The 24,798-nt window shown below is 56.1% G+C and overlaps 13 protein-coding genes across 13 annotated transcripts; 7 read left to right on the top strand and 6 right to left on the bottom strand.

The window, feature by feature from the left end:
- Window positions 1-127: 127 nt before the first annotated feature.
- BDY17DRAFT_301931 (ribosomal protein L36e) lies at window positions 128-1,463 on the bottom strand. Its single transcript, XM_033734328.1, has 3 exons — window positions 923-1,463; window positions 745-845; window positions 128-647 (listed from the first exon to the last, which is right to left on the bottom strand). The coding sequence occupies exons 1-3, from the start codon at window positions 977-979 to the stop codon at window positions 485-487; spliced, it is 321 nt and encodes a 106-aa protein (XP_033587092.1). The 5' UTR covers window positions 980-1,463; the 3' UTR covers window positions 128-484.
- A 106-nt stretch (window positions 1,464-1,569) lies between these two features.
- Window positions 1,570-2,879, top strand: BDY17DRAFT_301930 (SFK1-like membrane protein). Its single transcript, XM_033734327.1, has 3 exons — window positions 1,570-1,782; window positions 1,840-2,191; window positions 2,250-2,879. The coding sequence occupies exons 1-3, from the start codon at window positions 1,728-1,730 to the stop codon at window positions 2,671-2,673; spliced, it is 831 nt and encodes a 276-aa protein (XP_033587091.1). The 5' UTR covers window positions 1,570-1,727; the 3' UTR covers window positions 2,674-2,879.
- Window positions 2,880-2,887: 8 nt separating this feature from the next.
- On the top strand, window positions 2,888-5,476 carry BDY17DRAFT_194162 (uncharacterized protein). The gene has a single exon (XM_033730034.1). The coding sequence runs from the start codon at window positions 3,257-3,259 to the stop codon at window positions 5,192-5,194; it is 1,938 nt and encodes a 645-aa protein (XP_033587090.1). The 5' UTR covers window positions 2,888-3,256; the 3' UTR covers window positions 5,195-5,476.
- Window positions 5,477-6,456: 980 nt separating this feature from the next.
- BDY17DRAFT_348087 (uncharacterized protein) lies at window positions 6,457-9,612 on the bottom strand. The gene is made up of 3 exons (XM_033738138.1): window positions 8,376-9,612; window positions 6,609-7,443; window positions 6,457-6,574 (listed from the first exon to the last, which is right to left on the bottom strand). Exons 1-3 carry the CDS (start codon window positions 9,468-9,470, stop codon window positions 6,516-6,518), a joined length of 1,989 nt encoding a protein of 662 aa, XP_033587089.1. The 5' UTR covers window positions 9,471-9,612; the 3' UTR covers window positions 6,457-6,515.
- Window positions 9,613-9,746: 134 nt separating this feature from the next.
- Window positions 9,747-10,629, bottom strand: BDY17DRAFT_301923 (uncharacterized protein). Its single transcript, XM_033734326.1, has 3 exons — window positions 10,473-10,629; window positions 10,147-10,414; window positions 9,747-10,061 (listed from the first exon to the last, which is right to left on the bottom strand). Exons 1-3 carry the CDS (start codon window positions 10,552-10,554, stop codon window positions 9,950-9,952), a joined length of 462 nt encoding a protein of 153 aa, XP_033587088.1. The 5' UTR covers window positions 10,555-10,629; the 3' UTR covers window positions 9,747-9,949.
- Window positions 10,630-10,967, bottom strand: BDY17DRAFT_301921 (uncharacterized protein). Its single transcript, XM_033734325.1, has one exon. The coding sequence runs from the start codon at window positions 10,926-10,928 to the stop codon at window positions 10,695-10,697; it is 234 nt and encodes a 77-aa protein (XP_033587087.1). The 5' UTR covers window positions 10,929-10,967; the 3' UTR covers window positions 10,630-10,694.
- A 2,148-nt stretch (window positions 10,968-13,115) lies between these two features.
- Window positions 13,116-15,634, bottom strand: BDY17DRAFT_254850 (Oligosaccharyl transferase STT3 subunit-domain-containing protein; the record flags this gene model as incomplete). Its single annotated transcript, XM_033731474.1, has 5 exons — window positions 13,116-13,486; window positions 13,537-14,610; window positions 14,661-15,254; window positions 15,319-15,399; window positions 15,463-15,634. 5 exons carry the CDS (start codon window positions 15,632-15,634, stop codon window positions 13,116-13,118), a joined length of 2,292 nt encoding a protein of 763 aa, XP_033587086.1.
- Window positions 15,635-16,239: 605 nt separating this feature from the next.
- BDY17DRAFT_193912 (uncharacterized protein) lies at window positions 16,240-17,172 on the top strand. The gene has a single exon (XM_033730033.1). It carries the CDS (start codon window positions 16,416-16,418, stop codon window positions 16,917-16,919), a length of 504 nt encoding a protein of 167 aa, XP_033587085.1. The 5' UTR covers window positions 16,240-16,415; the 3' UTR covers window positions 16,920-17,172.
- On the top strand, window positions 17,055-17,692 carry BDY17DRAFT_254752 (uncharacterized protein; the record flags this gene model as incomplete). The annotated part of the gene is made up of 2 exons (XM_033731463.1): window positions 17,055-17,415; window positions 17,475-17,692. Coding segments are annotated over 2 exons (579 nt in total), but the record flags the coding sequence as incomplete, so codon positions are not given.
- A 274-nt stretch (window positions 17,693-17,966) lies between these two features.
- BDY17DRAFT_193910 (mitochondrial carrier domain-containing protein) lies at window positions 17,967-19,327 on the bottom strand. The gene is made up of 3 exons (XM_033730032.1): window positions 19,195-19,327; window positions 19,086-19,138; window positions 17,967-19,028 (listed from the first exon to the last, which is right to left on the bottom strand). The coding sequence occupies exons 1-3, from the start codon at window positions 19,228-19,230 to the stop codon at window positions 18,140-18,142; spliced, it is 978 nt and encodes a 325-aa protein (XP_033587083.1). The 5' UTR covers window positions 19,231-19,327; the 3' UTR covers window positions 17,967-18,139.
- BDY17DRAFT_301917 (uncharacterized protein) lies at window positions 19,293-21,279 on the top strand. Its single transcript, XM_033734324.1, has one exon. The coding sequence runs from the start codon at window positions 19,427-19,429 to the stop codon at window positions 21,137-21,139; it is 1,713 nt and encodes a 570-aa protein (XP_033587082.1). The 5' UTR covers window positions 19,293-19,426; the 3' UTR covers window positions 21,140-21,279.
- A 1,095-nt stretch (window positions 21,280-22,374) lies between these two features.
- On the top strand, window positions 22,375-23,330 carry BDY17DRAFT_326409 (peptidase family C78-domain-containing protein; the record flags this gene model as incomplete). Its single annotated transcript, XM_033737512.1, has 3 exons — window positions 22,375-22,404; window positions 22,461-22,862; window positions 22,926-23,330. The coding sequence occupies 3 exons, from the start codon at window positions 22,375-22,377 to the stop codon at window positions 23,328-23,330; spliced, it is 837 nt and encodes a 278-aa protein (XP_033587081.1).
- Window positions 23,331-23,705: 375 nt separating this feature from the next.
- On the top strand, window positions 23,706-24,779 carry BDY17DRAFT_326408 (Alpha/Beta hydrolase protein; the record flags this gene model as incomplete). The annotated part of the gene is made up of 1 exon (XM_033737511.1): window positions 23,706-24,779. The coding sequence occupies one exon, from the start codon at window positions 23,706-23,708 to the stop codon at window positions 24,777-24,779; it is 1,074 nt and encodes a 357-aa protein (XP_033587080.1).
- Window positions 24,780-24,798: the final 19 nt, after the last annotated feature.

The following is a 24,798-nucleotide window of genomic DNA, read 5'->3' as shown; positions in this document are numbered from 1 at the left end:
AGTTGCGTTCGTGCTCAGCTATGCTGGCAAGTATCACTAATACGCACAGCGTAGTTTTCTTGCAGCATGCGTCTAGCTGGCATGGAGATGCGGCATAGAGTACTGAGCAGACCTTCAAAGTAACATCGGGGGAACTGCAATGATTTGGAAGTTATCCATCGAGCGGAGGTATGCCAGATCCAGGATGTAAGGGAGGCTCCAATACCTGCAATCATGAGAAGCAGCGGCAGCTTGCTCGGCCAGATCAAGGGCTGGTGACGGTGACTGCACAAGGCAAAGCCACCAATAGAACGACATCGTGCAACGGAAAGAGTTGATTCGAGTGAGGTAACAACGTGAAACCAGTTGGATGCACACACGCATGCCTCTGCGACTTGAGCGACTGGGCCGTTCGCTGTTGCAGCGTGCTAGAAACCGTATGCCTGCCTCTGATCCATGCTCATTGACCTCTTTGACCACCGACAGCACCCTTGATACACCACACCTAGTGCCCTGCTCTCCTGCTCTCCGCAATGACCTTGGTCATCTCGTCCACCTTCCTCTTCGCACGGCCGAATGTTCCCAGTCGCTTCTTTGCCAGCTTCCTCGCGCGCTTGTCCTTGCTGTTGCGGAGGAGTTCGATGACGCGGCGCTCGTAGGGTGCAAGACTGCAGAGGGGAAAGTGTTAGAGGTGATGATGTGCTTTTGAAGAAATACCGCCGGGGTGCTGTGACGGCAGGCTGTATCGCGGACTGGACGACTTACCCCGAGACTTCCCTCACAATCTCTCTCACGAATTGCGTACGCTTGCTCAAGTGACCCTTCATGCGCGAGACACGCGGCTTCGGCTGGCGGGGAGTGACTTTCTGCTCGGTGGAATACAGATTAGTTTTTTCGTTCAATCTCCCGCGTTAGGCGCCGTGGGATTGGCAATGTCACGTACGTGGCCAGCATTGGCACCGACGATGATGCCGGACTTCTGCTTGACTTCTTTCGGCATCTTGACGATGGTTGTGGGTGTTGGTGTCGCTGACCGTGGTGAGAACGGGAGTGCACGACTTGGGTGGGTTTGCAGAATTCGGGTCTTGGCAGAACTTTTCGGGACATCCCGCGGCCTTGGCAAGAGATATGATCACGTGATGCTGTGCAGCGGCATTCTGATTCTCTTTTATGCAACCAACTTTATGCTAATGATACTTTGCACGACGTCTGGATCATCGTTCACCCGTCTCTCAACCTGACCGCAAGATTTGAGATTTGCTGCGTCTCTGCCAAGAGGAACGCGTAGGGCAGGTTGTCGCATGCTTGCCGACTTCCGATGGCACTTGTAAGAGTCTCATTTCCTTCGCAGGGCCTCTTCTTTTGCAGGCGTCATGGAACAGGGCAACATTGATAGAGCAGGAAGACGCGAAGTACCCTTTTGCACGAGTCGTGGACACCAAATTCCAGGTTCTTCGCAATAAGCATAAATGGAAAAAAGATGAGAAACCCGTGGATGGGCGCAGCGGAAGGCTATACCCGGGAGCCTCCGGCAAAACTTTGTTGCCCTGCGGACATGAGCTGTGACGTATTTGTGATTCCCGCTCTGGCAGTTGTTTCGCGCGCGCCGCCGGTTGAAGAACGTCAGCGTTGAGATCAGCCAAGGTTCTTACAGACGACGCCCGCTCTCCTTGCCATTCTTTCTTCCCTGTCACCGTCACTGTCACTCCTCACACGACGCGTTCACTCCCACCACACGAATTGCGACCATGTTTGGTATCTCGTACTGGTTCTTGCCACTGTTCGCCGGCACAGTATGGCTCGGTAAGCAATAAACACTCCCATTCCCAAGTCGCATCAGCCCACTCATCGTCATCGCAGGCACTCTTGCAGGAATGTTGGGATACTGGTTGGCAGCCGGATCGCCTCACTATCCCTTCATGCCGGCCGACCAGCACATCGCATACATTTCTGACATCGGCGCCACCTTCCTCCGACCGCTCTTCATCGCGGGTAGCACCACCATGGTCGTTGTATTCAACCTCTCCTTCATTGCCGAACGCTGGCTTCGACACAGGAACCGCCTGACTCCCAACTACACAAAGCGAGAGGCGGCTCTCAGCGTTTGCGCCATCATCGCCGCCATCATTGGCGGACTGGGCCTCATTCTTTTGACCATCTTTGACGTCAAGACCTATCCGCACACGCACGATGCCCTGCTTGTGGTGTTCATGTACGAGTCCCATGATTCAACACTCTCATGTCAAGCCGCTGACTTTGTGGACAATTAGTGCGGGATACATCGTCTCGGCAATCTTCATCGACGCAGAGTATCAACGACTGGGTATCCACTTCCGTCAGTATCGCGTCCTCCGGGCATCTTTCTGGATCAAGATGGCCTTCATCTTCATCGAAGTCGGCCTCGTCATTGGCTTTGGTGTGGAAAGCTACAGGAAAAACCGCAACACCGCCGCCATCCTTGAGTGGATTGTCTCGCTGGTCTACATCTTCTACGTGTGGAGCTTCATCCTCGACTTCCTCCCAGCGGTCAACACCAGGCCTAAGGACAATCGCTTCCCTCCGTTGCGGAAGCGTGACGATCCGGAAGCGCAACATACACAAGAGATGGGCAACGTGAACGGTGGGCCTGTATACACAAATGGAGGCGACGCGTACACGAACGGAAGGCACCACGATGCTTCCGAGAACTTTTAGATTTTGGTCTGATTTTACGAACATGATACACTAGAATGGGTTGGTTTGGAGGAATGCGAATCTTAGCGGGCGTACTGGGTGTGTTATTAGTTGATGTCAAGCGGTTTAAATCGGCAGCAACACCAGGCCGACGGGACACATGCAATGCCCAATCAGGCTAAGCGCCAAAAAGCCACACCCTCACGTATAAATTTCCTCCGCCTCTCCCACCTCCTCTCTTCTTCCTCTCTTCGTGCGGCGGCGCGATTCGTTTTCCCCAATGTTGCTTGTCAACCAGATCTAATCTCCCGTGGTCAAATCCGACAAAGCGTCAATCGCGCCACAGAGCGAACAAAATTGCAGATCGGTCCTCTCCGGCACACCTCCGACTTGTCTTGCCCAAACATTCTTTTTGCGTGTTTCTGTGGCCCTGACGGCGCGCTGGAGATCGAACATACCTTCACTATGATGAGCGGATGATGAGTGATTGAAGATTTCCGGTCAGCTCTGATTCTTGAGTGGCGTGTATGCGGTAGATGTAGTCTGATTCGTGAGGTAGGTGGCGGACATCCTTTCAATCTCGAACCCGCCTGTGTCATTCCTCATGGCCAGCCTGAATGTCGTGGGCCTTATCTCAGGCGGAAAAGACTCTTTCTTCTCACTCCTGCATTGCAAGAAGAATGGGCACAACATCGTTGCCCTCGCCAACCTCCATCCACCTCTTGGCGGAAAGGCGTTAATTGATGACATGGATAGCTACATGTATCAAACCATCGGCCATGCTGTCGTCCCGCGTTACGCTGAAGCCCTTGGCCTGCCTCTCTACCGGCAAGAGATTGGTGGCTCCGCAGTGAATGCTGACAAGTGTTATGGCTTCATTGCCGAGAACGACGAGACGGAGGCTTTGATACCTTTACTACAAAAAGTGAAAGACAATCACCCAGAGGTGAACGCCGTGAGCACTGGAGCAATCCTGTCGGACTATCAGCGAACAAGAGTCGAGTCTGTTGCGGTACGGCTGGGACTGACGCCACTGTCATACCTTTGGCAGTACCCGCTTCTACCACCGCATACTCCCACATCTCTTCTCCTCGACATGGCTGCTGTTGGTCAAGACTCTCGGATCATCAAAGTGGCATCGGGCGGGCTGGATGTAAGCTTTCTTTGGGAGAATGTGGCTGATCTCCGGACAATCACCCGCCTTGAGCAGGCCGCTAAGCGCTTTGGAACCCTCAACGACGGTGCTGTCCTCGGGGAAGGGGGCGAGTACGAGACACTGGCTGTGGACGGCCCGTCGTGGCTCTGGAAACGGCGCTTGGTGGTGGAAGATGACGATAGAGAGGCCCTTCCTGGTGATGCTGGCAGTGCCTCTGTACGGGTGTTGAGTGTACGCGTCGAGAGCAGAGAGGATGGTCGTGAGGATTTTGTGGAGCATTTGAGGTCGCCAGTGTTGCTTGAGCCACGGTTTCAGGGCATTCTCGATGCTCTTTTGGCGGAGACAAGACCTGTTCCGGGAACAGACAGTATTGTGAGCGACGTGCTAGCAGGACCCGTTACACCAAACCACAGCGGCCAGCCTCAGGCCGGTCACTTTATGTCAAGCCTCACTGGAAAAGGATCGACCGTCGCACAACAGATGCTCTCTCTCATGAAAGGAGCAAAGCAATCACTTCATGCAAAAGGTTGCACCTTCAAAAACGTAACCTATACCAGCATCATCCTCCGAAACATGGCCGACTTCGCCGCCATCAACCCAATATACGGCCAATTCTTCCGATTCACCAACCCTCCGGCTCGGGCAACGATCGCCTGTGCCGCAGTCCTTCCATTAGACAAGCATGTCATGGTTTCTTTTACCGTGTCTGAGCCTGCGATGTCGTCGGCGAGACATGGACTCCACGTACAATCCCGCTCCTATTGGGCTCCGGCGAATATCGGCCCCTACTCTCAAGCCATCTCCGTGCCTCTTGACGGAGGTGAGAATGGCTCTTTGGTGTACATTGCTGGTCAAATTCCACTGGTTCCTGCGTCCATGGAGATTGTTACACCCGACCAATCGTACAAGCGAGCTGCGTTCAGCACCCAGGCGGTCCTGGCACTGCAGCACGGTGTTCGCGTGGGCAGAGCCATGCAAGTCAACCAGTGGGCTTGCGCGGTGGTCTTCATCACAGCAGCCAAGGCCAAAGATGCTCACTCGCAGCATCGCATCATCCGTCAGGTCTGGGAGGCCTTGCATGACGAAGACAGCCCGGCTGCAGCCGCAGAGGATCCCAATTTCGACGTGTGGGACCTGAAATACGGCGCCGCGAGACAAGAGGCATACGCGCCGCGACACTCTTTGGACGAAGCAGGTGGATCTGCGTCGTCTTTATCAGGGTTTCCGGACCTCTTCACTGTTCAGGTCGACGCTTTACCGCGAGGAGCAGATGTCGAATGGGTGCTGTTTGGGCTGACTGCGGGTGGGCCTTCTCCTCGAATCGCGCAAGTTGAGCAGTTCTCGCGGCTGTTCGAGGGAAGGGTCTTGAGGGGTTCCTTGAATTGATCCTACATCTGATGCGCGGATGAGGAATGCAAACGGTCGTGACTGTGGTCTTCTCTTACGAGGAACCATGACTTGAGTCGACACAGTCCAGAACTGCGACGACGATTGAAAGCAGGCAGACTACGTGCCAGAAGAAGTGATTCACTCCCTGCCGCTCGCTGACGGCCTGGCGGTTCTCATGAACGTTGAATACAAAGTATAGCGAGTTCTGAATCCAGTCCGGGGCTCGTCAGGGCTTTTTGCAAGGGAGATGGTAGATCCAGTCAGTTGAGGGCAACGATCAGCCGCACATTCCTGCTATGAATCGACTACGAACTAATCGTCCCCCTCGTCGAACTGCTCGAGCACAACATCGGCCGCCGGTCTCCCTGGAGTGGATTTGTTGGCTCATGTAAAACCCGGTCTCGATGAACACATACCTGTGCAGTAGGTGAGCTCAGGGACACACAGCCCCTGCCACTCATTCCCCTCCTCCTCTTTTGCGTAAAGCCTGTGGTGGACTTGAGCAATCGCGCTGAGCGCAACCTCGCTATGCAAACGACTACTAAACACGCCATCTTTACATGCAGCCTCAAGCTCGACATTCGATCGCTAAACCGCCTACAGTTATTCAGCTACGCTTGACTGTCTCCCTTACGACTTCGCTCACACTCTCGCCCACTTGCAAATCCGATGCACTGGCGTCCGCGAAGCCAGCTTATATGGACTGGTGCAATGGGCCATGGTATTTCGCCGTGGTGGACCACCACTCCGCAGTGTACGGTTGGAGGAAGAGCGTTACAACAGTCTACGCGTCCGCGTACGGCGTGAGATGGACACTATGCTCGCATTCGACGAGAACTTAGGTCCCCAATCCGAGGACTGGTATCGACAGACGCTTCGCAAGGATTACCTGTCATTCACCTTCACGTTTCCGGACACTGCTGGACGTCAACAAGAGGCAGACGAGCAGCAGCAGCAGCCAGAGGAGCATACCGGAGCGCTTCTACGCGGGCTTGCGTACCTGGGCGAGCGTTGCGGGAGCTTGGGGGTCGACATATTAGAGGTGGCCCGACTGGAGCGCATGATCAAGGAGCGGTTAGTAGATAGCCGCGGGCAGTCAGAGGAGCTGTGCAATGCGAGATATGCGGTGGGGGATGGTGTGATGCAGCAGACCAATGCCGTCGCCGACGACAGCGACAGTGAATGAGGGCTACAGTGGAAATTGTGATGATAGGACGATAGGACAATAGCACAGCTAGGTACTGCTTGTTTTGAGTAAAGATTGGCATGTCTCGTGGTGGATAAGTAATCAACAGCGACAGCCTCTCTGCATACACGCCTAGGTATACTGATCTTCGCCATGTGTCGACGAACCCTTGATCCAGCCGCTCACGTCCACTCAAGTCTCGCATTAGTTGTTTCCAACGACCACCGTCGCTCATCATCTGGCGCTGGAGCTGCCACTCCCAGCGCTTCATTTCTCGGTCGATAACGCCATCGATCGGCGGCAGCGGTCGCGTCTTCAAACTATTCGTCTCGGCGATCAACAGCGAATACCCGTCCACGTCCGATCGAGGGAGTAGTTGTTGGGAATTGAGTCCTGTACGCTCTACTTCGTACGAGCGCCGATTGCTGCAGTGTGTGTACATTGTGAAGTCGACCACACGGTGCGCGAATTCCTCAAAAAGACTCCAGTTCGCTCCACAGTTATCCCAATTGTTGATGATCGCAGGGCGCACTCCGCCGTTGTTAATCAAATCCTCCAGCTTCCGCGTGTAGTTGACAATATCCCTCGTCATCCTGCCCGTGATGCTGTGGCCCAGCTCCCTCGCGGCGGTCTCGACTCGTTCTGTGCTGACAGCAGGGAGCAAGTTGGAAGGTATCGCATATAGAAAGATTCCATGCGTCTCGATAGGACCGTTCCAGCCCATGGATTGCCGGAGCCGGTCGACAGACTTCTCCGCCTTCGCCTGGAGTCCGATAGCTGTTTGTAGCTCGGTGATCTTCGGACTCTGGTTTGCGCTGCTGATCCGGAAGACCACCACGATGCGAGTAGGCGGGTCGGTACCTTTTAGGCCCAGGTGCATTGGCAGCGTTGACCCGACGAATATGTACTTCATTGCGTAAGCGACAACGTCTCGGTTTCCATCAGGGACTTTGAAGCCGTGGTACAACACGTAGTGCTGCTCGAGCGGGACGCGCTTGAAGAAAGATCCACATGCTCTGCACTTGATGAAATTCTCGCGCTGTGAATGTAGCTTGATGCCCTTGTGAGCTATCAGCTTCGCTGCCGATGTGACCCCAATGCGACAAGGCTCGCATCGGATAATCTCGACGCCAGCGAAAGAAGTAGCGCTCTCTCACCGGCGATATGGTAGAGCTCCGCTTCGTGCATCGCTGTTGCGTGCTTGGTGTGACTCTTGGGGCTCGAGCATAGCTTGTCACATCCCAGGTTGGGGAACTGACATACGACGGTGGTGCCGTGAACTTGCTGTTGGTGTGCACGCTGCATTGGCTGGTTGAGCAACATGACATTGCACTTGGATGGACAACCCCAAGGTTTGTACTTCGCAAACGATGAAGCCGGCGTCTTTGGGTCGCTGGCGTACTGGTGGACATCGCTCAGGGCTGGATGGACGAAACCAGATGACCGGGAAGGAAGGGAGACTTGAAGCTGACGCTGGATGGCGAGTAGGCAATTAATCACCCCTGCTGATGAGCTCGCTGCATTCCCTGGTTGAGCAGCAGCACTTCACAGTTGAGTGGACAGCCGCGGCGAACTCCACGCGCAGAAAGCGAGGCTAAGCTCTTGGGGTGAGAGGCAGTTCGGCAGATCTCACCTGGCATGCTCGTCGGGGTCAGCCTTACGGCACTCCTCTCCGCTCCCGAAGCGCTGGTTACATCGATGAGATCCGCCGTCGAGCGGTGTTGACCAGCATGGCAAATCCCACGTTGTCGAGCTTGCCCCACGGTATTCTGTTCCGCCCCGGGAGGCCCCGGAGGGCTGGCAATATCGATGAGATCATCCACACGCCTTGCCAGCAACCCGCAACACTCCAATTCTCGAATGACACTCCAGAACCTCGAATGCCCACCCAGCCGTCCAAGCGGCAGTTCCCCAGACCACAATCCTCTGGACCCAGCCTCCCTGGTTCTTCCCCCACACCACCCTCTCCCCGCAAATCCCCAAGCCCATCACCATGAAAATCATCCAAACCCGCCACCCGAACACCGCCTGCATCTCCCTCTCCACAGCCGGCATCGCGGCCCACGCATGCCAGATCCCGGTCAGAGCGAACGTGGCCAACACCGCCGGTGCTTTTTGTCCGGAGAGCGTGCGGACTGGCTGGTAGGCGAGGCTTTGTAGGAAGGGGTTCGCGGCTGCGTGCCAGTGGGTGGACCAGAAGGCGCCGAAGGAGGGGGCTGCGAAAGGAGTGTGGAAAAGAGGTTGGGTGCAGGTTTTGCGGTCCCGGTGGAGGAAGGTGTGCAAGGTTTCCAGGGCGTATTGAATTACGAGGAGGGCTAGGAGAGCTTTAAGGATTGGTGTCGGATGCAGGTAGACGAGGGTTGGAAGGATGGTCGGCGGGAAAATGGTCCAGACGGGGCTGTGAGTGGATTGTTTGTTGGTGTCCGGGCGGAGAAGTTGGGTGGTGTGAGTTGAGAAGGACTGGTAGCGCATTTCGGTCAGGAGGTAGTAGGTATATTCCCATGGACTGGTATCAGGCGGGTTTAGTTGGGTTCCCTTTTGGTTGGTGGATTCATCTTGGTGCATCAAAAGCGTCGGAGGCTGAGTGGCTCTTGCGAGTGCAAGGTCGAGAATTTTGCAGGCGTAGAAAAAGGCCACACAACGCAAGGCTGGTTGGATTATGGGGTCATTTTGGAAGAACAAATATGGAATGGCGAGCGTTAGAATTGCTGAGATCAGACCGATCGCTCGGATAGCCCTCGGTGGAATCTGATGAGATGGCCATTTTGGTGGTGACGCTACTGGAGCAGAGTCGCAGAGTTGATTTCGGCGAACAGCGAGAAGGACAACCGTCGAAATGTGAGTTGTGACGGCAAGGCATGGAACAATCGTTACAAAGAAGCGGATCATCGTGGGTAGAGAAAGACGAAAAGTCGACAGGTGAGGTGAGGTCGGGATGTCCATGACGGCACGGTCCAACGCCAGCGTCGACGACGTCTCTTGAACGTCTGACTTCCAACGCGGTGCAACACGCGTTATCGATCGAGTCAATTTTCCCTGTCCGACACGGCTGCTGTGTGCAATGTTCAACGCGTCGGTGCGCGCCATGCATCGTCAAGCTTTGTCCAAGAAACTGCTTGCAGCGACGTCAACTCTCGGCTCCGAAGGCGACAGCAGAACGGGAATGAGACGTTTCTGCGGTACCTCCCACGTTAACATCGTCGTGAGAATGGACGCAACTGGCGACAGGCATTCCTTTCTTATCAATCGATCGGTCAACAAGTTGAAGACGCATACTGGACATTCTCGTCGTCAAAATCCCGACGGCCGGCGTCGACTGTCGAACTACACGCTGAGAGAACACGAGAACCTGGAACAGAGATGTACAAGACTATTTGTCCATTGATTTTACACACTAGGTCGAGGGTAATATGTAACCTTTAGTTGAACACCCACCCCAGCCACCATCGCACGCATTAATCATTAAAGGAGTGATCATCAAGGCTGTCGAATGGCGCCTTGGTTCGGTTCATGGTTTTGGATGAAGCGTGGGCGCGCGGATAGGAGCGTTGTTGTTCGTCTCCCATCTACTGCTTTCCCCAGCTGCCGGAGCTGCCGGAGCCGGAGCCAGAGCCCCAGCCGGAGCCGCTCTCGCCGCCCCAGGTGGCAGAGGCAGTGACGGTAGCAGTAGCCGTAACGCTACAATGGGAGGTCAGCACGGATGAATTGTACGGCAGTGGGCCACTGAAGTGCCCCCCGCTCCGCGAGGCAGAGTATAACTCACGTATCAGTCTCGGTGGCCGTCGCGGTAACAGTCTTCCACTCGTATGAGGTGACGGTGTCGGTGACGGTGCTAGTCTCCCAGCTCTGCTTGGTCACAGTGGCAGTGGCAGTGGCAGTGGCAGTGACGGTGTCGGTAACAGTCGCAGTCGAGCCCCAGCCCTGGCCACCCTGGCCCCAGCCGGAACCAGACTCGCCCCAGCCTTGAGCGCTGGCGGTGACAGTCTCAGTGGCGGTGGAGGTGACGGTAGCGGTAGTGCACTCAGTGCTGCCTGTTGCGTAATCATGTCAGCGATCGTCCACTGATCCGACTGGAACGATAATACTCACTTCCCCAGCTACCTCCGTTACCCCATTGGGGGACGGCAGCGGCGACAGCAGCAGAGGCGAGGACGGCGGCGAAGACCTTCATGTTGATTGTGTTGTGGGGGGTTTGGAAGTGAAAGAAATTAAGCGAGTGATTGTTGATGCAGTGTATTGTTGATGATGGAGGAAAAGAAAGAGTCGAACGAGACGGGACGAGATCGGGTTCTTATGGGACGCCAGGACAACTCACAGCAGTGGAGCCGGCGAGGGTGCTGAGAAGAGCGGACGGGCCTGAATCCAGAGCCTCGTACCCGCAGCACCGTCGTCGTGGCAGGGTTGGGAAAAGTCAGCACGCAGCCGTGGCCTGGCTACAGGTGGGCATTGCCGCATTTGGACGATGAGCGGCGGCGGTGACGAATGAGGGCCCGCTCTATTTGCGGCGGTGCAAGGGCTGGAGAAGCAGAGGGTCCGCGATCGCATGCCCTATCCGAGCGACAGTCGGGGACAGTGACATAAGATGGACCCATCGAGTATCCACGCGACTTGCACGCTGGCCGAATGCCGTAAGCCGTCCTCCCGACGTAAGAGACCCCTGCAATAACGGACTCCATGCGTATACGCGGTGATGCTGGCGATCCTTTACGAGCAACCAATACTGTCGCCTGCGGAAGTGCGGCACTTTCGTGGCCATTACCTTCTATCGCTGGGTTGATGCATACAGCGAGCTCCAAACGGCGAATGGCAGTCCCAGCCGTGCGGAGGTTATGCTGTCACGGGCCCCACGAGACGTCAGCGAAAATACCCGAGGGATCAACAAACTTCAACGGAAAGCAGGTACTGCGCGGCGCTTTTCCCCCGGGGGCGATGCAAGGCCCCAACTATTGGCAACCCGGCGTGGTTAGTGTGTCCCAAGCGGGAACGCACCTCGTAATTCCTCGCCGCTCTTTGCCAGGGTTCGTGCCGGCTTCCAGCGCAGAGGCTGGGGCGCAGGGGTGTTGCCCATGTAGTGGCATGCAGGTGGACTGCCGTTGCAGACGTTTGTGGGGCGGCCCGGCCGAAAATAGGAAGCCACGACAACGGTCTGCGCTGGCAGAGTTTTCCAAGCCTTGCTTTGCAAGCTCCAGGGCATGCAAGCTTGGCTGACGGACCGTGGATCGCGCCGCCGTTTGCAGCCAGCATGCGGCTGGCAACTGTTTGGTGCTCGTCCGCCCGTTCGCCGCCGCCAGGACACGTGCGGGGGACGCTTTCTTGGCATTGGGCCTGCACGTTGCCAATATCACCCTGCATGCGTTGCTATAGCGAGGCCACGGGAAGACAGAGGAGCACGCCTGGAGCTCTCGAAGCCAGTCCTGCCCGCGGCCCGATCATCCGCCCTCACTGGAAAGAGTGTTGTTTAATGGGTCCGCCGGCTTCCGCTGGGTGAGGATTGGCCGTGATGATGGCATTCCGGAGTCAAGGCGATGGGCGGTATTGACCCACGTTCTCCACGCCAAAGTTAGAAGACGGTTCGGATTTGCCCCCGAGATCACGATTCCGCTCGGGTGCGAGGAACTCTTCTGGATGCTCGTGCTTTCTGCTGCGCCCGCCCACAAAGGCATGTCGTATGGCTCGTATTTCCACTGCTTACCGCGCTCAGTGTCATAAGAGGCTATATCAGGCAGAACACGGCGAAGGAGCGCAGTCGTCAGCCAACTACACTCACGAGTGCGGGCGCCCAGGGTCTTGGCGGTTGCCTACGTTGCTTGCGCGTTTCTTGAGCGAGGTGCTTATGACTGGATCAAGCATTCGCCGGTAAGCAACCAGGACTACTTCATATTTGTCAAGTCTTCACGGCCTCCCGGGCTTTGGGGGCGTGGAAACTTCTGGCCGACTCGTTTTCTTCCCTTCAGAGCCAAACTTTGCGGCCGCGTTTGATGTCATGCCTACCAAACAGGCGACGAACACGAGAGGCAACTTTAAGCTGAACCATGGCGCGCTGCCTCGGATATACATGCTCGCTCTGACGGTTCCGGGACGATGTTACTTCATAGCTGGACCCGACTGGTATGTGAATCGAACTTGCGTTCGGGTGTGCGGACAGCCCTCTTGTCATGACTCGGTATCTTCATCTGTCTGGCAGAAGTCCCGAATGTCGTGCAGATGGCGCCATACATGAGTATCCGGTCCAGTATGCGGATAAAACGCCGGGAGATACTGGAGAACAGCTTCGCAAACTTAGGCATCAATCGCGCGAGTCCGATTGCGTTTGCTGCTGACGTCTGATAACCGGGGAAGCCGATATTGATTGGCATTGTCGGCAACATGAATGCGTCAATCGGAAGACGGTCTGAGCCTCCTTGCGGCTGACCTTAGGCACACACTGGCAGCCTTAGGCATCACTCTCGACTCCTGATCTCGAAGGGCTGGCCATGGAGAATTGACGCGGTCACGCTGGCATCTCTCGGTGAGTTCATGGCAGGCCTCGGTCCAGAAGGTGCGTGCAGCTCACGCGAGTCCGCCGTTGCTTTAAGGCCGGGAGGAGGAAAATGAGCTGGGAGATGTATCAGTAAGGAGACAAGCGGCCGCGCGAATCATGTTGACGCCGAGTCTATGAGAGGATTTTGCATAATCATACAACAAAATCTTGTCCTCCTCCTCCATACATTTTCCCAAGGCCGATCACCACCCCTACTCAACCCTGAGCACCCTCGCCCCCTTCCGCTTCGAAGCCTTCTTCTTCTTTCCGCCCTTCTCGAACAACCCGGCCTCCTGATGCGACCGCCCCAAATTATCCAACGGCTTGACCTTGTAAATGCGAATAATCCAGTTCTCACTGGTAAACGCCTCCTCCAACGTGCTCAGCTCGGGGCCCTCGGTGGGGAGGCGGGAGCCGCGCACGCGATCGACGGCCTGGCCGGCGGGGAAGAGCTTGTCGAAGTTGTAGTAGCTCATCTTGTACATCAGGCTGTTGCGCATGGTCGGGGTGGCCTCGTCGTCGACGCGGTATTCGCCGCGCGGCGTGAAGTAGTCGCGCTCTTTGACCTCGTCGGGCCAGATGCCTGTGTGTTTGTTAGTGGTGCTCCGTGCAGAAGAAAGGCTCACAACTCACCCTCCGCTATCCGGACCATCCAGAGGAACTTGTTGATGTCGTCGCCGCTGTAGCCCAGCAGCGCACCAAACACCACCAAGACGTAGTCCACCTCGTGCTCCTTCATAATAGGGTAGCTGACCTCCTCTCGCGAGCTCATGGCCTTGCCCACGGTGGCGATGTGAGTGTTGTTCCAGGTGTTGTTGTCCACCAGCGTCGGTCGATCGGCCATGCCACCAATCTGGTACCCATAATCCCACCAGCTCATGACCTTGGCGGTGGGGTGGGTATTCTGTCGAAGCCAGTAGTATGCTTCGCGGTAGTCATCGATGATGTGTTGGCTGCCATCTGGAAGACGAGACGCCAAGACCACCGACGGCGAGCTGTAGGCGTTCGAGGTCACCCACGTACAATGCATGACGAAGATCATGAGGTAGATGGAGCAGGCGGTAACGATTACGTATTTGGATAATCTGGTGTAGATGCCAACCACAGCGGACTTGGTGGAGCTGAGCGACTCGGGAATGGCGGATGCAATCTTCTCGTGAATGTTGGCGTTGCCGTTCGGCTTCGAAGAGCCGTTGGCTTTCGTCTCGGGATCTTCTGGGGAGGACGCCACCAAGAAGGTGTCCAAAATTTGGCTCAGAGCCATTGCGGCTGCCACACAGACGATCGGCGTGAGGGTCAGCATCAACCGCACCATGACACCGGCGAAGTAGCTGGCAAGGACGGCGTAGATGACGATAAAGACCTGCTCGTCCTTTAGATGGCGGAAGCACATGTATACACCGGCCGGGAAGAGCCAGATGAGCATGTTGAGATCAAAGAAGAACGCGGGCCAGGCGGTAGGCTGATGCTCGGAGACGGACGCGATGATTGGGATGTGAATTTTGGCGTAGCCAGTGTCCCAGAGAGAGTAGAAGCGGCCAGACCACGGGGCGATGGTGCCAGAGACGGTGAGGAGGACCAAAAAGCCAAAGGCGAGGGCAAAGACGATCAGCACCAATGCTCGGAGGAGTGTTTGGAACTGCTTCGAGGGGAGTTGTGTTCGGACCCATTCGGTGAACCCGACGAGTTGAAGCAGGCCGAAGACACCTGGAAGTTGTGTTAGCACAGCACACAGAGCGCTTCATCGATGGACTTACCCAATGCAGACATGTGGTCGCTACTCCGGATGGGCAAGAAGCCCACGAACGGGACTTGCATGCTTGCCAACGTGCCCAGGGCGTACCACGTGGTGTAGCTCACGTACAGCCTAGGGCTGAATCGGCCCATGCAAGTCAAGACAAAGGCATGCAACGGGAGCAGATTCGTGATGAAGACGTAGCCACCCCACGCGCTGACCATGTAGCCGTAGAACAAAGCGCACAAGCCGGCCCACATGATGCTCCCTTCCTTGACCGACTTGATCCAGAGGTAGAAGGTGAAGACAAGCAAGAAGATTGCAATGGCTTCGTTGTCGTAGCTGCCTGCAACACTTCTGCTGATATAGCCCGGCGAAATACCCATGAAGATGGCCGCGAGGAGGCCGGCAGAGGGCGAATCGCTCATCTCGGAGGTCAAAAGGTATGTTGCGAAAGCCGTCAAGCCGGAAAAGCCAGGAGCGAGCAGTACGCAAATGTTGCGAATGTCGACGGGAAAGGTGAGGAAGCGGAGGACTTTGTAGATGACTCCAGATGTAACCATCAGACCGGGGTAGAGGGTGCCCCCGGTGACACGACCGAGGGGATGCCATGTTCCTGCGTTATGCAATTCAGCCCAAACATCCTTCTCCTGTGGTTTGTACCATTGATTGCAACGTACGGTCATCGAACCAATCCCAAAATTTGTAAAAGCCATGCTCGACCAAGTACTTTGTTGCTCGAAAGTTGAACCAGGGATCGACTGTCCACCCAACTTATTAGCCCTCTGCTACGGTATACACATGTCCAATCTCTTTCCACATACATTCATGAATGATGCTCTCAAACCGGATGACGGAAAACAATCTGCTCGCGACGGCGGCGGCGGCAATGGTGCACAAGATGATCAGTCGAAGGAGGCCCCTGGTGTTTCGTCCGCTCTCGCCCTCGAAGAAGAACCGGACACCAGGCCCTTCGAGGGATTGGGAGGCCGCCATGATGGCAAACAGGAAGAAGGGAAGGGCAAGGAGCGGAATGAAGGGGACGGAGGTCAATGGGAAGAGGCGAGACTGCTCTCAATCGCCATGGGGTGCGCTTGGCAAGAAGTTCAAAGAGTACACGTTTGAAGCTGTTTAGGGTTTGCCATCCGAAACTCTCGCGTCGCGGGAGGCGGGCGGGGCCGGAAGCTTATATCTGCCACAAGATCAGGCTGGCTTCGAATGTTTCGTCGAGTCGGACTCCTTCATGAGCAAGACTCATGCTCACGTGAAAGTGTCGGCAATTCTAATCGAGACCTGGACGTTGGTGAGAAGCTGCGACAATGCGGCCCAGTAGATTCGACCTGAATTCGGACAGACTTGACCGAAGGATTCATCATGGCGATGGCGACGACTATACAAGAACGGCACGCATAGGTAGGTACCGATGGACTCGATTCGGACTGTCATTTATTCAATTGAGAGCAGTTGTCAAGCATGAGTGCTGCGTAGATACAGAGAGACGATGCAGTAGTTGAAGAGCCAAAAGTCGTCGCCCGAGATCCGTCCCAAGACTTTAATTTTCCATCGATAGAGTCGAGGATACGCTGAAACTTTTCCCAGGAGATCACGAGAGTTGCATCATGAGCTAACAACTTCAACACGCTCTTTTACTTCATCGCCACTCAACCCCTTCCGTGACCTTGTGGAGCCCCCAACAGTGATCGACTGGAAACCGAATCTCCTCGACTGCGCCAACGCGCTCTTGCACCCGCATCATGTGAGAGCAGCTGATCATCGCATGTCAACTCCGTCGCTAATCCATCCCAGGTATCCTCTCCGTCGCGCTGCCCTCCGCGCGGTTCTTATCCAACCTTCTCGCCATATCTCCGCCACTCGACCGTTGAACACTCGACTGTCTATTTCGCAGTCCTCCAAGCCTACAATCTACCGTGCATTCCATCAATCTCGGATATCGCGAGCAGCAGAAGATGAGACCAAGGTCGTCACCGAAGAGCTGGCGAATGAGGCGGTTGAACAAGCCGAAGTAGCTAGCACAGCTGCAGAGACTGCGCAGGTCGCCGAAGAAGTAGTCGATGGCGCCGAGTCTGCCAATCAGGCCGCCGAAGCCACAGAACTCGCTGATGAGGCGGCTGAAGAGGCAATCGGTGCGGCCGAGGTGGCGGATGCTGCTGCTGAGGAAGCCAATGCCCCCCGCGCTGGTCGCTACGAAGCTGGAGAATTGGCCGCTGCCGCTGCCGAGTCTGTGAGTGATGAATTAACTAGATGTGCGGAACAAAGCTAACCCACCGCCACCTAGGCCTCCTTCGCTGCCGGCGCCGCCGCAACCTCTGCCAGGAACGCCTCAGCGAGACCGCGAGCCCCACGAGACGGCGCTGTGAGCTTTCCCCCGCGAACTGCTACTGGCATACCCGACCCCCGCATTCTCTACATCGGCAATCTGTTCTTCGAAGTCACCGCAGACAGCCTGCAAGCGCACTTTGCCAAGTTCGGCAACATCACCAATGCACGCATCGTCACCGACCCGCGCGGTCTAAGCAAAGGATTTGGATATTTGGAGTTCGAGTCGCCAGCCGATGCGGAGGAAGCTATCAAGCAAATGGACCAGAGCGTGTTTGAGGGCCGAAGGATGATGGTACAACCCCATCAGGCTCGAGATAGGCAGCGGCCCAGCGCGGCCTCCAGTGTCTTTGATACCACGCCGAGAGCACCCCACCCGCCCAGCAAGACTCTGTTTATTGGGAACCTGTCCTTCCAAATGTCCGATCGCGACCTGAACGGTAAGTCCTACTATCCTCTTGGGTGCAACAAGCATTGTGTGCTGATTCTCTCGTAACAGACCTCTTCCGCAACATCCGCGACGTCCTCGATGTCCGCGTCGCCATTGACCGCCGCACCGGACAACCGCGAGGCTTTGCCCACGCCGACTTCATCGACATCCAGGCTGCGCAAAAGGCCAAGGAGGTGCTGGAGAGGGAGACCGTGTATGGCCGAGCATTGAAGGTGGACTACAGCGCCAGCAGAGCGCGAAGATTCCAGGACGGACCGCAGGAGTAATTTCGGCAAATCGCATTCTGTCGAGCGTAAGCGCTCCTCTTCCGGAGGACTTTGCGCGGTGGAGAGCAAGGCCCACGAGCCGAAGGCTTTACATTGAGGCATGGGGACGCAGAATCGTCACCCTCCGCGTGATCCTCGAAGGGCTGGAACGGCCATGGCCCGGACTTGTTGAGCGTGATGATGCTCGGTCTTCCCCGATGTACAGGATGGGGACTGTTTGATTCGCTGTTGTATTTACACCTGTACTATACATGTGGTGGCGGGCGGTGCATTGGTTAGAAGGGAACAGAACTATTCTTCACTCATCATTCATATTGATCACAAAGTGATTGTCGGCATTGTGAGGCGAGTGATGGCTCAGGAAATTGTTCGAACGAGAGAGCTCCGCCTAAGTATACAATTCAAGCGTGGAAGATTGGTGGTTCCTCCGAATGCATCGTCATGCAATCATTCCCTGTCCTCCAGCACTGACACCGGCGCTTCCATCATCAAGTGAATCGCCCTTTCGTACGTCCACATCGTGACGGCACTCGCCGGCGCAGCTTTGAACAAACTGACAGTCAAGCCACGATACAAGCCCTTGATCCCCTCACGGCCGGCGATCTGAGCCAGAGTCTTCAATACCCCCTGATCATACACAGGAATCTTCGCACCACCGATATATTTGGTCCGCGACGGCCCTTGAATCTGCAGCCGTTTGCGGACGGTGTCGAGCGGGTAGACGGCAGATTTGGAGAGAATGCTGGCGGTGATGCCCGCCACGGCATCACCGGATCCGAAAGGGAGTGAAACGGTGGACAGCGGGGTTTTGAGGCCCTCGTAAAAGGCGAAGAAGAGGCCCATGTAGGGTACGACTTGGCTGACGCCGGCGCTCAGGCCGCGAAAGAAGCCGGTGAAGCCTTCGTTGCGCGTGATTTCTCTCACGCTCGCTACCAGTCCATCGTACACCCTTTCCGTGCCTTGTGCTGCGAATCGCGTCCGCAGCAGATCCAGAGGGTATGTGACTGTAGTGGCCACCAGACCTGCCGCGGCACCTGATGTGAAGCTCTTGATGGCGCCAGGAACTCTGTAACCCCTGCTTTCGGTGAAGTCTTCAATGGCTTGCGAAGTGCTGCGATATGCTAGGAACTGTGCGGCGCCGTAGCTCAAGTAGAGGCCTTCGGCGGGGATGTTGCCCTTCCAGAATCCCGTGATGCCTTCATGGTGGAAGATGTCTCTTGCTAGGGCGAGGACACCGGTGGGATGGCGGGATAGGCCGTGGGAGAGAGGGTCGCTGAGGGAGGAGGCGGACAGCTGCAGGCGGATTTTGAGGACGTCGAGGGGTGCTATGCAGAATCTGTGGTCCACGTTAGTACGATTGGAAGCAGCAAGAATGCATAGGATATTGGATTACCTCGACACCAGACCGGAGACGGCGCCCGCAAGCACCACCTGAGAGCGCGTTCCCTGGAGGAGGTTAGTATGGGATGTTGGAGGCATTATGAGGCGTTGGAGGGAGATACTTCATCTCGAAGGTGCTCGGGCGCTTTCGAAGACATCCATCAGCCCTTCATTCACCGCAGGAAGACGGAAAGTCGCGTGGTGTGAGGCGATCGTGAAGTGAGGAGAAGGATGGAAGCTCGCCGCCGAGCCTTAAGATGTCCATGCTCTCCGCCAAACTCTATTTCGAGCACCTCCGTTCCCGCGAGCTATCAATCCACCGCATCCTCGACATAAGAGTTGGCCATCTTGGAGATGTTCGGCCGAGTGAAAAGCAGTATACGTCGGGTTGACAGCCCCAAAACCATCAATACCCACAGAGTTGCAGCCAGGACATTTGCTGCAAACGGCCATGCGCTCAAGGATGCGGACTCCGCTCAGCCGCCAGCAACTGCTCCGGACGAACAGCCAGCAATTGTTAGAAAGGTAGCTGGGAGCCTCCGCAGCCCCTTGATTCGAAAATCGGATGCTCCACCGGTCACGCCAGCAGCCCGCGCTCTACAGGCGAAAAGAAGCCAATCGCAGCCTGCGAAGAAGAAACCAAAAGCTCCCTCATCCCAGCCTGTGCGGGCATCAACCAAGCCGGAACCGGTCGAACCTCAATCAAAGTATGCCCAAATCTCTCTGGCCATCGACAAGGAACAGCATCTCTTTTCGGCGTTGTTGCTGCGCGATCTATGCCAATGCTCGGCCTGCGTGGATCCCTCGACCAAACAAAAGTCCTTTTCCACTACCGACATTCCAACCTCGATCTCCGCCCGCGCCGTGAGTCTGAACGAGAACGGTGCTAGCATTCTTTGGAACCAGGACATCCCAGGTTTTGATCGCGGCCACATCACCGAGCTGAGCTCGTTGCTTCTACGGAACCTTGCCTCCCACAGCACACCTGAAGTTCCATACACCCCTGCCCCACGGACCGTGTGGGATGCCGCGTCCTTTGAACAGGTCCAAGACATCGACTACGAAGCGTATATGAATGACGATGCAGTGCTGCACAGCGCCCTCCAGCAACTGCACACCCACGGCCTCCTCTTCCTCCAAAATGTCCCAGACTCCCCCGACTCCGTCTCCATCATCGGCGAGCGCATCGGGCCCCTCAAAAACACCTTCTACGGCTACACATGGGATGTACGCTCCGTCCCGGACGCCAAAAACGTCGCCTACACTTCCCAACACCTTGGCTTCCATATGGACCTTCTCTACATGCAGCAACCCCCGCACCTCCAACTCCTCCACTGCATCCGCTCCTCAGCGCAAGGCGGCGCCAGCCTCTTCACCGACAGCTACAAGGCGGCGCGCGACTTGTACGCCACCGACTTCAAAGCATTCGACGTGCTGGCCAGGATGGATACACACTTCCACTACAACCACCCCGCCTCCAACCTCTATTCCCACCGCCGCCCCGTGCTCGAGCTCCAGAAACTCCGCTTGGGAGCCAGCGATTATAAGACGCTCTCCGCCTTCGAGGGCGCATGGAACTTCGCCGCACAACGAAACCCCACCCTAGGCTCCTTCGACATCCTCCGCCTCCTCGACAGCGTCGCCTGGTCCCCGCCCTTCCAAGGCCCCTTCCTTCCGCGCGCTGCCCCCATCGCCGGCATCCAAGCCCAGCGAGCAGTGGGCGACAAAATCGAAGTATGGCATCAGGCGGCGCAAAAGTTTAGCGCGCTTATTCACCGGCCGAAGGAAATCTACGAAAGGCTGATGCGCCCTGGCGAGTGTGTGGTGTTTGATAACCGCCGCGTGTTGCATGCGCGCAAGGCGTTTGTGCCTGGCGATGCGGGGTCGGAGAGGTGGTTACGCGGCGCGTATCTGGATCGGGATCCTTATTTGAGTAAGTTGAGGGTGTTGGAGAGGCGGTTTGGTGATGTTAGGGGAGTGAAGGCTGCTGCTGCTGTTGATGGGGAGGCGCGGGCGCCGCAGAGGGTGCAGCTAGACGATTCGCAGTTTAGAGAGCATGTCTGGTAGTAGCTGGAAGCATGAGAACTACGTCTACATTCCAGTATGGAGTCAACACAGGCAAAAAGGGACAGCCAGTAAGGATCAGCCAAACAGAGACAGCCAGACAGGATGAAGAGCAAAGGTGGGTGGAATTGAAGGATCAAAGGGTATATAACAACACACGCCCATTACTCTTGCTCCGCCTGAGCCCACTGCTCCAAATCTTAGGTATCGCTCCGTGTCCGCCTTGCTGCTAGACCCACTCGTTCAAACCCCACTGCACGCCGCTGAGCGCATTCCGATCGATTGGGAGGGGAGTGAGCCGCTTAGCAGCAGCAGCAGTCCTGCGGTAGACGCGTTAGCTCTTGCGACGGGGTCTAATTGACGAGAGAGATATAGACGTACGTCAATGGCATGACAGCAGGCATCGCAGGCCTCACAGCAGATGAAGCAGGCGCACAGATCCACTGTTCATTGCATACGTTAGCAAGTGAAGCTTGTTGTTGTTGTTGTTGATGCAGAGAAGGCTGCGAGGACGAAACGTACGGATGATGCCACCACCGCGCATGCCGAGGATGGTCTTCTTGACGGGAGACATTTCCTGAGTCTGCTGCTGCTGGGGTTGTCAGTTTACTTGGGGTTGCAGAGTAGCAAAGACATTGGCGCACCTCTTGGCTGGGCGCAGCCTGGCTAGGCTCCGGGGCCTTGTACTGCATTTGCGCCTCGACGTCGTTTTGGGCAGGCATGATGATGGTGGTGGATGGTAGAGGTGTTGTGGGTGGGATGTGGTGGTGGATGTTTGGGATTGAGTGTTTTGTTTCTTGTTGTTTCGAGCGTGAAGAAATAGTAAAAAGCGCAACGGGGGGAGAGGAAGGGAGGCGCGGTTTGTCGACGTAATGGCAAGGCAGGAACTTGGCAGGGGGAAACAAGCTTCGGGCTGGTGAAACGAAAACAAGGCTTAATTTGGAGATGATACGATGCCAGATTGCTGGTGCGGCCAATCAGGTGCGAGCAGGGTACGTAGCAACGTAGATGGCGGACGTCAGCTGCGCTGCGGCGACTGCGCTTGCCTTAAATGGACCCTGCGAGAGGCAATTTCAGCGACGGCGCGTGTGTACCTGAGGCAACCACTACGTCGAGGCGAGGAAGGAACGAGCAGGCAGATACATTATGAGAGGATGAGGTCTGGCGCTTGCCTGGGCTGTGCTCGTATAGTGCAGGAGTACGAGGGCTGAAGGCGATGGAATCAGTCTGCACGGAAGATGCCTGATGAATTGTCGGCGAGGCTGGGTGTGAGTCGAGACCTCCTTCTGTTGTACACCATTGTTCGAGGCCTAACGAATCCCAGAAGCAAGCACTCGGCCGACACGCCTTCGAAGACCGCATGCCAGCAAAACTCTCTTACGCTCTCGACAACGAAGATGACCGCAATCATCTCCACAATGTCATCCCCAAACTCCACCAACTCCTCACCCGAGACTCCGACATCGATGTTGCGTACCTATGCCGCCCTTCAGCCGTGCAAGTCTTCAAAACATCCGACGAAGGCGCACACTTCTGTGGCTATCGCAACATGCAGATGCTGTGTCTGGCTTGCGACCTGCCCGTAGCCTCCGATCCCCAGCGCAAGCTGACGGTCTCGAGGCTGCAGGAGCTGATTGAGCATGCGTGGGATCTAGGCATCAATGCTCATGCGCGCGAGCAGACCGGGGGGATTCTGGGGAGTAGGAAGCACGTGGGGACGTCGGAGGTATGCTTCTATCTAACCATCCTTGTATCACTCACATTTTCCTCATATCAGCAATGCATGTAGGCCGAAGCCTTATTCCTAAGCCTTAATGTTCCTTGCACTGGCTCTGCGTTTGATGGCAAAGACGCATGGCAGAAGCTATTGGACTCCATCGAACACTACTTGTCCGCCTCCACAACCAACGTGGTCGCTGAAAAGCTACCATCCATCATCCCGACACAACGCCCACCAATCTTCCTCCAACGACCTCGACACTCTCTTACCGTGGTGGGAATCGAAAGACTACGTTCCGGCAAGCGAAGGCTTCTCGTTTTCGATCCTGCGTGGCGTCCGCCCTCCGCCATGCAAGCTCCTCTCGCCGAATTTGAGCGTGCGAGGTGGAATGATGCATTGACCCTCGCCAGATATCGGAAGAACGAGAGGTATTTGAAAAAGTACAGCGCGTTTGAAGTGCTGTTCATTGATTGAGGAGACTTGTGGATGAATCGTTGATGATGCTTCCCGGATCTCGACAAGAAATCCAAGGCGAAGGTACGTGATGTAAAATTCCAAAACACAAGCATGGAGTTCTTGCTAATTCTCGTACTCTGCAAAGGCCCTTTTGTCTTTTTTTTTTGCTGCAAGGCTCCGCACATTACGAGCTCGCCCAATGATGCAGCTCCATTGAGCCGAGGGCAAAGTCTGGACCAAGGCTAGGCACTGACATCACACACCTCGACACCTCCCCCAGCTTTTCCAATGCGGAGATGAACTCGACTCTGACGAACAACACGCATCGCAGACTCGACGACAATTGCAACCACTACAACTTCGATTCGATTCGGGAAGCTTACTAAACCAACCATGGACACTTTTCAGCACAAAACGCTGGTCACCAAGCCCTACGACCTCACCTACAGCTACTACCTGTCCGCCAACTTCCACAACCGTGACCCCTCCATCCCCGTGCTTATCTTCTCCCATGGCTATCCCGACAACGCCCAAATGTGGTCGGGCGCGCTGCCGCACATGCTCAAATCCCCCTACCCCATCATCCTCATGGACATCCTCGGCCTGGGCCACAGCTCCAAACCCACGGAGCCGAAAATGTACAACTACAAGCAACAAGCCGACTCGATCGCGCAAATCCTCGACCACGAAGGCGTCGGCAAAGAGAAAACCGTGATCCCCATCGGACACGACTGGGGCTCGGGCGTCAGCCAGCGCTTCTACCTCTGGCACCGCGAGCGCTGCCTCGGCCTCGCCCTGCTGTCCCTCGCCTACCTCATCCCCAACCCGGACCCCATCGACCTCGACGACCTCAACAAAGCGACCGCGCGCCGCTTCGGCTACCCCCAATGGGAATACTGGAACTTCTTCACCGCCCCGGACGCCGCGCAGCTGATGGAGGCCGACCTGCTACGCTTCTGGGAAGTCAACAACGGCAACTACCCCTCCAACATCCCCGGAGAGAAGGGGCGCGACATCTGGATGCGCGAGATGTTCTGCACGCTCGGCGCGATGCGCGAGTACGTGGCGAAGCAGGGGAAGTACAAGGACTTCACCGTCGACCTCAAGCCCTACGCCAAAGACCCGAAGCTGCAGAAGGACTTCGTGGAGCGGATGAAGCGCGATGGCTTCGCGGCGCCGGTGTGCTACTACCATTCGCTGCGCGACAATACGATGCTCGAGGAGGAGAGGCATCTGTCGCGCTCCAAGGAGAGCATGACGATTGATGTGCCCATGCTGTACATTGGGCAGACGGGCGATTGGGTGTGCCGGACGGATCTGATGGGCGATGCGAAGGATCAGGGGCTCGTGACGGATCTGGAGGAGAAGGTGGTGGATGCGGGGCATTGGGTGTTGTACGAGAAGCCGCAGGAGATTGCGGAGATTATCAGCGAGTGGGTGAACCGCAAGTTTCCCGTGAAGAAGTGAGGGCTGTATATCTATATTT

The sequence above is a fragment of the Neohortaea acidophila genome, assembly GCF_010093505.1.
Source record: "Neohortaea acidophila strain CBS 113389 unplaced genomic scaffold BDY17scaffold_9, whole genome shotgun sequence".
Lineage (NCBI taxonomy): Eukaryota > Fungi > Ascomycota > Dothideomycetes > Mycosphaerellales > Teratosphaeriaceae > Neohortaea > Neohortaea acidophila.
Note: the sequence above shows the minus strand (reverse complement) of the source record. Positions and strands in the feature narration are given on the sequence as shown.